The sequence below is a fragment of the Saccoglossus kowalevskii genome, chromosome 16 (assembly GCF_978046115.1).
Source record: "Saccoglossus kowalevskii chromosome 16, keSacKowa6.1, whole genome shotgun sequence".
NCBI lineage: Eukaryota > Metazoa > Hemichordata > Enteropneusta > Harrimaniidae > Saccoglossus > Saccoglossus kowalevskii.
This window is the reverse complement of record NC_140656.1, coordinates 15671989-15685548: the sequence shown is the minus strand read 5'-3', so window position 1 is coordinate 15685548 and position 13560 is coordinate 15671989. Positions and strand designations below refer to the sequence as shown.

Below are 13560 nucleotides of genomic sequence, written 5' to 3'. Positions count from 1 at the left end.
TTCAGCTATTGTTAAGCGGATCATGAAACAAATGCACATATCTATTTGTGACATGATGTACCATGTGTGTGTGAAGTTTGAACTTGATCAATCCAGACATGTCTTGGATACGGATCCAGAACTGAATTTATTCAAACAAAATGGCCACCAGTCGGCCATTTCGAACTTGATCCGACAAAAAATGACGTGCATCAAGGTCCTATTATGTTTAATGTATGTACCAAATTTGACTGAAATCCGTCCATGCATAACTGAGATCCGGATCCGGAATGGTGAACATGTGCGATTTCAATGCATTTTCGGCCTTAAAGCGGCCGCCATTTGGCTATCGTTAATGAGATCATGAAACAAATGCACATACATACTTGTGACATGATGTACCTTGTGTGTGTGAAGTTTGAACTCGATCAATCCAAGCATGTCTCAGATACGGATCCAGAACTGAATTCTTTAAAACAAAATGGCCGCCAGTCGGCCATTTCAAACACGATCCAAAAAAAAAAATGATGTGCATCAAGGTCCTATTATGTTTAATGTATGTACCAAATTTGAACGAAATCCGTCCATGCATAACTGAGATCCGGGTCCGGAATGGTGAAAATGTGCGATTTTGATGCATTTTCGGCCTTAAAATGGCCGCTATTCGGCTATCGTTAATCGGATCATGAAAAAAATGCATGTGCATATGTCCCATATAATGTGTGATGTATGAGTGAAGTTTGAACTTGATCGGTCCATGCATGTTCGAGATACAGGTGATCACGGACGCACGCACGGACGCACACAGGGCAAAACACAAGTCCCCGGGGACTAAAAATGCTGGCTTGCTATCAGGTAAACAAATACAACATATTGCCTGTACATTTTCTTTACTCGTATCCTCGGGGGTGGAGCTACGTCACAGACGTTCCACGTTGCTAAGACGCGCACCACTGTACCATGCATTTCAATGGGCTCTGTGCGCGCTGCTGTGGAACGCCGGTCGAGCCGGTGAAAATTCGAGAAAACAACACAAACTCAACTTTAAAGTAATCGCGAACAACCAAATTTATATATGTTACAGACGTAGGGCTAATCTTGTTACACTGTTCAGAGGAGTTTCAACAATCATCCCAAAGTATCGTTTTATGCGAGTTTTGGGCCTTTGTTTTCACCGCCGCGGGTTGCCAGGCGGTGAAAATGCCCGGATGTCCGCCCTCAAGGATTGAGCACTGATTTAGAAAGTGCGCCCTCTAACGGGCACATCAACTTTTTCAAGGCACACCCTCTATCAGGCACAGCTAAACAAGGACACAATTGAAACTAATCATGCATAGACAAAGTTTTGAAACTCACCAACAAAGCTAAGATTGTTTTCACCGGGAAAGTTATGATTGGCTGCTGGTGGAATTGGTAATGCTGTTGATGTCAATGGCGGTGGTGGAGGCAAAGTTGATGTGAACATGCTATGGGGGTTGGCTTGTGGGGGAGGATGATGCTGAGGAGGTGGTGGAGGAGGAGGAGGATGCTGCTGTGGCAGGGGAGGGGGGTGCTGTTGTATGACGGGTGAATGGGGGAAATTAGATGGATGGGAATGAGGTGGCTGAGGAGGGCCAGGAGGACGAGGTGACGAGAGAGGGAAAGGGTTAGACGGGATACGAGATGGTGTGGAGTATCCTGCGCTGTTTGATGTTGACGTGGTTGGTACAACGGAAATGCTGTGGTTGCTACTACTACATGTACTGCTGATTATACTCTTGCTGGTGATTATACTGGTAGTGGTGGTACCACTGAAATAGAAAAACATAAATAAGCGCTTGTTATTGGAAATAAATCCACCTGCTATACACATGCAATGTAATCTTGTGATTTCAACTGCAGTTTGAGAATTCACTAAAAATAAACAATTTTGTCACAGATACAAAACATGTGTACATTTCCAGGACAAAATAAGTAGTCAATTTAATTTGCAAGATTGATGCAGGTGCATTTTTTCTTTTTTTTTTTGGGATTTTTCATGAAAATTTGAATATTTGTGGGTATTTTTCAAAAATTTGGTCAAAAACCTTAAATTTTAAATAATTAGCCTGGAGGCAAAGAAACATGTGTAGTTGTTATTTCAGCCTTACTCTTCATATCAGCTGGTTTACAGCTCTATCGATACCTGCAAAAACTAAATTTATTCCAATATGATTGTCACGGTCAAATTCAGTTAAATTTCATTGAATTTTGTTTTCTAATTATCTGAATTTCTACTAGCATTCTGATATGCTGCTTATTCAGTCCAATAACATTTTTACAATATTTAGTTGATTTTAATAGTCCATCAAGAAAAAATCAAAGGTTCAAGTGCACATGTAGTATGTAAGTCAGATTATAACATACTTCAAAATATTTTATTTTTTGCTTGGAATTAATTTTTGCTATTTTTGCTGAAGGAATGATTCAGTGAAAATAAAATCCAGCAAATATATCTTTTTTCCTAAATTTTACATTCAACTTGTCAAAAATATATTCCATACAAAACACTCAAAAATTCTTTTCAGCAAAAATTAATTATTTTAAAGTAACATATTTGCTCTAGTGGTAGCATACAGGCTCCCATAATGACCAAGTATCAAGTAAATATCGATGTTCGCCAAAAAAAAAAAAGAAGCAATATTTTGAATGTAGCACCAGACATCCCCTTTACATACAATTATTAAACTTGAATTTGTCATTGATCTCATGGGTAATATTTTCACAGTGCATGTTTCTTATTACATTAACAGGAGATTGATACAATCCAACATAAACACAACATTTTATTTTTTTCTGCCTGATTAAACAACTGAAATGTTTAACGCACCAAGCTTTAATACTTGATAAAACTCCATCAAAAGCACCAACATATCACTTATATTGAAAATACAACCACAATAAACAAAGTTTGCACATCAATACACAAAACACCCCCTTCGAGTCTTCCCTCCCTCCCTCCATCCAAATATAACAACTTCGTTTTTTGACAAACTTCAAAAAACTAACAACACCATAAAGTCGTGATTTAATAATCCAGTATACATGTAGAATAAAAGCAATTTTGTGTTTATGTGCGATTCTATGTAAGATGCAATTATAGTATAATTATAGCCACAGCCAGTGACTGAGAACCATCAATTTTTGAAATCAAAACAAGTAATAATAAACACTGGCAAACTTCAAATGGGAGAGATATTGTACACATGTTACACAAGTTGAAAATGGGGGCTCTGCAGCAATTCCTTAATTTGTAACAGCTGGTCAATCTGTGATAAAAACAATTTATGTTTTATGTCCGGATGTACATAGCATCCAGCAGAGATTCCAACACTTCCCAGCAGGTTGAGTGACATTGTCAAGTTTGTCAGCCAAATAACAAACAAAAAAAACATTCCGAGACCACCTGGGTTACATATTAGTTCTACAGAAGTAAATGGCAGCTTTGATTCATCAATGAAAATGTTCAACTTACCTAGACCAGGTAGGAGGTTTCGACAAGGCCACTGATGGAAACCTCTCCTTGTCAATGCTTGGGACAGTAACAGTATTACTTATATTAATTCTTGTAGTTGTGGTAGGTGGTAAACAAGCTGGAAGGGTAGGGTGGTCATCTTGAGTGTTGATGTCATTTGTCTGCAAAGGAGGCTTATGAAAACCCAGCTCTCCTAGAAATAAAAAGCAAACAAGAATGCATACATTATTAATCACACCATTATCATTACTGTTTAATTAAGACTGGTGTTTCTCATGCAGTCAGTGTTCAAAATTGATGTAAACAAACAACGTATTTTACATGTGTTGTATACGCTTGATACGTCAGTCATCGTGACAACCACAGACCAATAAAAAATCATATTCAGGCACCGACGAGAAGCTTATTGTTAGAGTATTGAAAAAAAAAAAAAAAGACATTTGTCACATGACAGCTTTTGTACAATATAGCTGCGGTTGTCTAGGCTACACATGTAGTATAATTATCCAAACGCTTAAACAGATGAGAATTCAGATCATTCACAAGATGAGGAAATATGATATTCGTAGTAAAGTTGTACATCACACATAGTGTAGCCAACGTCCATTACAATCAGATATCTATACAAAATGCTGAATACGTGTAGTTTTACTCACTTCTCGGGACTGTGGGAGATGCAGTGAATAAATCCGATCCACCATCTGACACCTAAAATCAACATGAAATACGAATTGTTATCATGAACTGCTAGGTAAACAATATTTATTTTGACATAATATTTATATTTCCCACCAACAATAAATAGTCTGTATCAGTCAGGAATGTTAAGCGAACAGATCCGCCTCATTTTAATCACAATTACATTTCAACATTATTACTTAGATTTTACTCATCTTCAGAATTCAACCAAACAGGGAACATAAAATATTGGTGTTGGTTTGTTTTATTTTTAAAAATTGTTAGTTCTACAGAGCTCAACATTAATGCTGGTCCACTATCTCAAATTTAGTCAATTTTGTTGGCGAACATAAAAACAATTTTGAACGGCCTGGTTATTTTTCATTTAAGCACAAGGTAATCATGATTTTCATAATCATTGTTTTTCACTGAACGCCAACACTGAAAGAGGGGTGGTTGCAACAACGACAGTCAGATGACTCAGCTACATTTTTACTGTGTTTCAGGCCAATGGTATTCATTTGGTGTCAATTTAGTTCAAGAAACCAACACCATTTTTAGGAGAATACTGAATTTGAAATGTATTGGTTCAGCAGGTATTAGTTTTCTCTGGTCAGTGACAAATGCTGTAATATTTATTCTTTTCTTTTCAAACAAAGTCATTTTTTTTGTGCTAATAATAGTGTTCTATATTAGATAAATTATCCTTGTGTGCACACAATTAAAAAAAACACAACGTGATTAGTGAAATTATATCAACCACCTTGCAACAAAATACAAGCTTCGAGAGTAAGTTGCCGAGTTCCTTTCTCGTAACCACACGCTATTTAAGGCTTAGCCATCAATAAATACCGACTGACATCATTAATGGCGGCCTCAATAGTTAGGCTTGGCTACCCAAATTAATATCGATTACGTAATTAAGTAAAAGCAATCAAGGTGATATTTTATTAATTTATTGGCAATAAATATAATTATGGTAATGCTAAAGAGTGATGCGGAAATTAATATAGCTGGGTTTTTTCTCCCCAAGAGGGCTGTGTGAAGTTCCAGATCATTACTGCAGATCACAGGGTCAACAAATGTTGTGTATACACAGAAGATGTACCTGACAAAAAGGTGAGCTCTTCACAAAAGATTGTTTTTACTTTACTGTGGTGTAAAAAGATTGTCAAAATTTTATAAATAAAACATAAAAACATGACATGACAGCACATGTGTGACAGGAAAGACATTAAAGTTACAAATCAATCATCATATTAAAAAAAAAAAATACGTTAAATGTGTTTAAGGTCATTCGTGGGACAGCAGCCTATTAAATAAAAACGAAAAAATTATGTTTTTTTTTTTTTAAAGTGATTAGAACACTATTTTTAGGAAAAAACTGAAAATATACAAAACTGGGATTTTTTAGAACTATTTCCAACGGAATTCATGTTAATGTAGAAAGCTACACAAAGGTAAAAATATTGTCATCCTGCATATCGTATTTGTTATATCATGTTACAAGAAAAACAAATGAATTATAGATATAGGGTTCACCGTACTCAAAGAATATTCGAAGAAAATCAATCAATAAAATACAGTGACAATAGCATTTTGTTACCATTGTTTCCTTTGGCAATTTATATATAAATATCTCAAACTTTTGCACTGTGACATTTGATGAAAAAAAATATATAGTGCCTTACAAGGTACTTTTTGATGTCTAGAAATAGTAAAAAGAATATTTCTTAGTAGGTTTTTAATAAAAAAAATTTGCTTTCATTGTGTTCTTTGGAAACTGCTGCTAAAATGGCATTTTATGCAAATTATTTTACCATTTATCTCAAAATACAAATAGTCAGTCAACCAAGACAGTTTACACACTACTGACTAATAATAAAATGATTAATTACAGACAGATTTTGACAGGAAATATTCACACATGTCAAGGTAGTCTTTATTTTTCAATGATTCAGGACAACCAGACATAATAAGTACTTATTTTATAACTACACTGTAACTATAAGAATCTAGTTAGCTATATGAAAAGAGTTACCAGACTGGGGTCCTACCTTGGACCATCAAGCAGTGTAGAAGCCAGTTAGCTACTGTGGAATACTTTATTTTCGCTGGAATTAATTTTCGCTGAAAAGGCTTTTCGGGTGTTTTGTATGGACTTTATTTTCACTGATTTTTGATGAGTTTAATGTGAAATATAGGAAAAAAAGTATATTCGCTGGATTTTATTTTCACGGAATCATCCCTTCAGCGAAAATAGCGAAAATAAATTCCAAGCGAAACTAAAGTATTCTACAGTATATGAAAAGAGTTACCAGACTGGAGTCCTACCTTGGACCATCAAGCAGTGTAGAAGCCAGTTAGCTATATGAAAAGAGTTACCAGACTGGGGTCCTACCATGAACTACCAAGCAGTATAGAAGCCAGTTAGCTATATGAAAAGAGTTACCAGACTGGGGTCCTACCTTGGACCATCAAGCAGTGTAGAAGCCAGTTAGCTATACGAAAAGAGTTACCAGACTGGGGTCCTACCTTGGACCATCAAGCAGTGTAGAAGCCAGTTAGCTATACGAAAAGAGTTACCAGACTGGGGTCCTACCTTGGACTACCAAGCAGTGTAGAAGCCAGTTAGCTGTATGAAAAGAGTTACCAGACTGGGGTCCTACCTTGGACCATCAAGCAGTATAGAAGCCAGTTAGCTATATGAAAAGAGTTACCAGACTGGGGTCCTACCTTGGACCATCAAGCAGTGTAGAAGCCAGTTAGCTATACGAAAAGAGTTACCAGACTGGGGTCCTACCTTGAACCATCAAGCAGTGTAGAAGCCAGTTAGCTATATGAAAAGAGTTACCAGACTGGGGTCCTACCTTGGACCATCAAGCAGTGTAGAAGCCAGTTAGCTATATGAAAAGAGTAACCAGACTGGGGTCCTACCTTGGACAATCAAGCAGTGTAGAAGCCAGTTAGCTATATGAAAAGAGTTACCAGACTGGGGTCCTACCTTGGACCATCAAGCAGTGTAGAAGCCAGTTAGCTATATGAAAAAAGTTACCAGACTGGGGTCCTACCTTGGACTACCAAGCAGTGTAGAAGCCAGTTAGCTATACGAAAAGAGTTACCAGACTGGGGTCCTACCTTGGACCATCAAGCAGTGTAGAAGCCAGTTAGCTATATGAAAAGAGTTACCAGACTGGGGTCCTACCTTGGACTACCAAGCAGTGTAGAAGCCAGTTAGCTATACGAAAAGAGTTACCGGACTGGGGTCCTACCTTGGACCATCAAGCAGTGTAGAAGCCAGTTAGCTATATACGGACGACGACGGACAATCACTCATATGATAAGCTCCGCTCGACAAAGTCGACAGCGGAGCTAAAAAGTTACCAGACTGGGGTCCTACCTTGGACTACCAAGCAGTGTAGAAGCCAGTTAGCTATACGAAAAGAGTTACCAGACTGGGGTCCTACCTTGGACCATCAAGCAGTGTAGAAGCCAGTTAGCTATATAAAAAAGAGTTACCAGACTGGGGTCCTACATTGGACCATCAAGCAGTGTAGAAGCCAGTTAGCTATATGAAAAGAGTTACCAGACTGGGGTCCTACCTTGGACCATCAAGCAGTGTAGAAGCCAGTTAGCTATATGAAAAGAGTTACCAGACTGGGGTCCTACCTTGGACAATCAAGCAGTGTAGAAGCCAGTTAGCTATACGAAAAGAGTTACCAGACTGGGGTCCTACCTTGGACTACAAGGCAGTGTAGAAGCCAGTTAGCTATATGAAAAGAGTTACCAGACTGGGGTCCTACCTTGGACCATAAAAGCAGTGAGTAAGCTAGTTAACTATATTAAAAGAGTCAGCAGAGTGAAGCAAGTGGCATAGATCTTATACTATTCACACAATAATACAAAAGACGCATCGTTTAAATTACCATGGTTAATCTGTTCACTCATTACACCTGCGTCATTGAACTTCAAACGTGTTTTGTTTGCCCGTCTTATTCTTGTCTAAACCTCTATTCAAGGACACACTTTTGTTAGAGATAAATAAATTACACTTGATGGAGAAACACTTTCACATGGCTGTATCTTCAATACACATTGTCATGCCTGGTGGATGTACATGTGAGCAGCCATGCTTAATATGGTGTTATTGATGGCAAAAGGAAATGAGGTTTAACGCATAGAAGTTCAATGGTGGGTTCACTGAACAAAGTTCACACATTTGATTGTTGTTAGAAAAAAATAATCCCTCACCAAAAAAGTATATTTATTTGTTAATGCATTTATTTTATTATCACTGTATTAAAATTTATTTATTTTGTTTCAAATGTTAGTTTATCATTATTTATTATAAATAAACATAAAAATATATTAGGTGACAGATTATTTTTTACTCAATACTTCCACTCCATTAAACACGTGGTTTTACGATGATTTGGTCACTGCAATGTTACATGTATGCTTAAACTTTCAATAGATAAAACAGGTTGTTGATATGCTAATTATTCCATTGCAACATAATGCATATGCAAATTATTTAGTCACCATATTTGGCCATTTTCTGAGGAAGAACAAGGTTAATGTATTATTTCTGATAAGGATTATTTTCAAATGAAATAAACTTTATATGTACTAATAAAAAACATCCATGGAGAGTATGGTTGATGCCTGAATCTGCACATTGCAGTATCACCGTAACAACCTTTTTATTTTGCATCTTCTCAATCCGAAGTCCAATCGCTTGGAACTCAACAAGAGGGTGACCAAATTTGTGAGAAATTCTAGCTATGAACTTTATTTTTAAATATGCCATATTTTAAATTTGAATCATCTAATAAGCGAGAATACAGATGCCTCATGCAATACCACAAAATTATGCCAGGCTGTAAGGTGACATAAGTATAATAATAATAATAAATAAACCATGAATAACAATGTCAAATTTGATTACTTTCACCAAAGTGCATTGTATCCTTGATTGAAACACATGATCGAGTTACTATACTTAACAGTCAAGTTCAATCTAACAATCAGCAATCACAGATTGAGAGTATTTTCCTGATATTTTCAATTATCCAGCAAGCATAAATGATTTGATATTTGAAATCAACGCAGGTGACAAATCAAAAAGGTCAAAATCACAGTAAAAATTGGCTGATATTTAAATTAAAATCAAGTTTAAAATCAGGAAAATATTCGTAGGTCTTGAGCATGACCCTTATCACACATCCTGGTACTTATGCATGACCCCCTAAAGGTTATACATCCTGGTACTTATGCATGACCCCCTAAAGGTTATACATCCTGGTACTTATGCATGACCCCTAAAGGTTATACATCATGGCACTTATGCATGACCCCCTAAAGGTTATACATCCTGTTACTTATGCATGACCCCTAAAGGTTATACATCCTGGTACTTATGCATGACCCCCTAAAGGTTATACATCCTGGTACTTATGCATGATCCCCTAAAGGTTATACATCCTGGTACTTATGCATGACCCCCTAAAGGTTATACATCCTGGTACTTATGCATGACCCCTAAAGGTTATACATCATGGCACTTATGCATGACCCCTAAAGGTTATACATCCTGTTACTTATGCATGACCCCTAAAGGTTATACATCATGGCACTTATGCATGACCCCTAAAGGTTATACATCCTGGTACTTATGCATGACCCCTAAAGGTTATACATCATGGCACTTATGCATGACCCCTAAAGGTTATACATCATGGCACTTATGCATGACCCCTAAAGGTTATACATCCTGGTACTTATGCATGACCCCTAAAGGTTATACATCATGGCACTTATGCATGACCCCTAAAGGTTATACATCCTGGTACTTATGCATGACCCCATAAAGGTTATACATCCTGGTACTTATGCATGACCCCATAAAGGTTATACATCCTGGTACTTATGCATGACCCCTAAAGGTTATACATCCTGTTACTTATGCATGACCCCTAAAGGTCATACATCCTGGTACTTTTTCAGGGTATTGGTAAAATGTCCAATATCATACATACCGTAATTGCTCTATTAGCGTATTACTAATAGTGCTTATAAACTATTAACTGCATACTTGATTACTCAAATACAATTTATTTTGGCCATAGACAAACCTACGACAATCACTTTAGCACATGTGCTACTGGTAGAGCAAATACAGTGTGTCAATTTCCATTCATGTTTAGCTGTTTTTGAACTTCAATATCAAATGTAATTTAGGGGAAGAAATATTAATAATAATAATAATTAATAATAATAATAAACAAATGTCTATCAATAGTATTTTTGTACCCACTCCCAAAAATTACAGGATGTTTGACCTTTTGGGGGTCACGCATTGAACTCAAATCAAAGCTGCACTACTTCCAAAATGACCATTCGGGATCATTTGAAACTTTGTCATATCAATGTACGATACACTCCTTTCTTTCTACTCAGAATCTTACCATAAAATATGGATGCATGAGACAACTTTTCAAGTACATAATTTATAAGGATTTATCTTGTAACGGAGGAAGAAATACAAAAGATAATACCCAGCTGATAAGAAAAGGCCGGCTGATCGGCATGTAGTGACAATAGCAGAGAGGGATACGTGGACGCCTCATGAAGCAATAAAGCAGACATCAAAGGAAATTGACGGATGACTCCCATACTACTACAACTAATTATAAGACAATTTGCCCAATACACAAGTATAGTAATATACAGGTGCATTCAATATAATTCATCAATTCTTTGAATTCCCAGAGGAAGATACTATCCATCTAATAAGCACTATTAATGAACTCTTTTATCTCAATTCTTATCGTGAGTTCTCCACTTTCTATCATGTGCCCACATCGCTCATATAAATCAGTAAACGCCGATCGTCTAGAGAGACTTGGGTTATCGACGACGCTACTTGATAAAACTAACTCATTTCACGTTGAGACCGTTGTCTTATCTCCCGTCAATGTGATAGGACTCGTTTGGCATGCTATAATTCCTATCCCTAATTCTAGCCTAACATGTGTGGAATATGTAATATAACCTGCGTGTCATATTCGTGAGATACTGTCATGATTGTCGCCTTTTGAAATGAACCGCTTTAATATTTTAACGTTGAGCAACAGTTAATACAAAACATTTTCCATTTTCGTAAGTCAGTTCTATTGCTACTCGAGTTTCAAACAATGTCACAACAATAGTAAAAAAAAATAGGCGTAATTATTCCCTGACAAATGGTGCTGTATTAATGTATATTCTAGTACGAGATGCATGTAGCCTGTCGATAGTGTTAATGATTAAAGGTTACCCCGGCAACCTCTTACATAGTATCAGATAATATCACCAAATTTACTCCATTAACAAACGGAGCTCAGTAGTCCCCATGTAAAAATTAATACACTTAAATAACTCTACCCAGTAAAAAGAGAACATGAACAAAAACCTCACACGATCTTATGTTAAGTGTTTATAGCAATTAGGTTAATCAAAAATCAGCAGGTACTTCACAAATTTAGAATCACTGAACATACAGGGGGTTTTACAGAATTGTCTTGAAGGGCAGTGGTTGCTACGACCATGAGTGTTCTATGTGGATCCCATACTATGCAAATTATATGCAAGTCAAATACATGTGACGACCTTAAAAAAGTAGTTCTAAAAAATTGTTGTTAAAGTTAAATCTATTTTGCGATTTTCACTTACGCAGCTTTGAAGTTTTATTGGCACAAGCACAGCTGAAAGCAAGTTTACAATATCTGATATTTATTCAAAAAGCTGAGACACTATCTTCCACATGACCCGCACAAATTTGTATGTATCTACTTTGAAAGCTGGCAAAGCATCACACGAACTGGTTAACAGACGGTTAGTACTCGCATCATGCGGTAATTACTACTGGTTGCTACATGACAACCATGTTTACATGTCTTCTTTCATCACGCTGTTTAGGTTCAAATTAAAGGTGGATCTGATCTGAATTCTAATAAGATAGAACACGGCTGTTATGCATGTGGCTATTCCCTCATATGTACAATGTACTTACCAGGTATTATCAAGTACACATAAGTTCTATTTACATGTGTAGCAGTATTACGGAGGTTCAAGGCAAATTGATGATTGTATCATGCTTTTTATTATTATAGCGAAAATGAAAAACAAAATCACTTGATTGATTTTTGGAGGTATACAGTCAAAAATAACAGGGAAAATGGTCAAAATTCCCATTTATGCACTGCTTTCAGTGGTGAGATTATTTGTTTAAAAAATCTAAAAAATTTCCTTGGTGATATGAGATCATTGAATATTTGAAATTTAAAAAAAATTTATTGAGTTTCCAGAATCATACTTGTTTTCCATCGTATGCAATGGGAGGTTCTTCCCATAATGCATTGCATATACGTGCAGTAACATGCTCAGTAGTGCAAAATTTGAATTCAGCTCAAAAGTGCGTTAACCTTCCATGAAACACTGACAAAACTGACGTAACCCGAGTCAAGTTTCAGCATGACAGTCGTCATTCAAATTAATTTACACATCGCACAAGACACGCAACACGCAGTGTGATGGCAGCCATGTTAACACCGATTCCTGTGGGTATACCGTGTATCATTGAAATATAACAGTTAGAAATATTCTCAATTTCATAATTTTAAAAGCAAAGACAAAATTTTGTGAAAGTTGCTGTGAATACCAGTAAAACATTCACAATGACAATATTGCACCAACTCGCAAAAATATATTCTTTTAACTTTTTTTTCATCACAAATTCACAAAATGGGCTCGTTTATAGTCTGCACTTTTTTCAGAAAAGTGGGACAAAAAACCTGAATTTTTTCAGTAAAAATTTACTTAAATTTTGTCTTTAGGCTTCATTTCCAGAAATATTGAAGAATACAAGAAAAAAAAAGTGCAGAAAAATTTGGGAGAAAAAATCTAGTGGTGAAAAGGTTAATAATCAACAACACAATCATTCTACGACAACAGCACAAAATACAAATCATATCAACACTATGGTATCCCTAATTTGATAGAAATCGCACATGGATAATTTAACAATATTATGTACCTATTCAGTATTCCCACTATTCAAAGCACAATAGAAGATCCAATATTTGGCTGAATAGAACTGATTCAGATTTACATGTAGATTTATCTACATATACCACCAGTGTATTCTTGGCATATCTAATAATAATTTAGGCTTTTCTCATGCTATAATATGAATAGCATTGTGACGGTCATTTAGGTCAATCGGTAATCGTTATTTTTAGATTATTATTTCGCTTATACCGTATATATCATATAAGCCGTTGTATTTGTGTGCACGGTGACTGGTTTGCCAGAGACGGTCAATCATACCTTCAATAGTATTCACATTATTTTGGTATAAGCGAAATAAT

At 36.2% G+C, this 13560-nt stretch overlaps 1 protein-coding gene across 3 annotated transcripts in view; it reads right to left on the bottom strand.

Annotated features, from left to right (window-relative positions):
• Positions 1-13560, bottom strand: part of LOC100376759 (autism susceptibility gene 2 protein homolog) — a 98322-nt gene that overhangs the window by 12883 nt on the left and 71879 nt on the right. For all 3 annotated transcript variants that reach the window (XM_085491118.1, XM_085491120.1, XM_085491119.1), the window contains exons 6-8: positions 4129-4180; positions 3473-3665; positions 1336-1769 (exon numbers count right to left, since the gene is read on the bottom strand). In XM_085491118.1, the coding sequence (XP_085347244.1) occupies positions 1336-1769; positions 3473-3665; positions 4129-4180 (679 nt within the window). The remainder of the gene's footprint in view (positions 1-1335; positions 1770-3472; positions 3666-4128; positions 4181-13560) is intronic.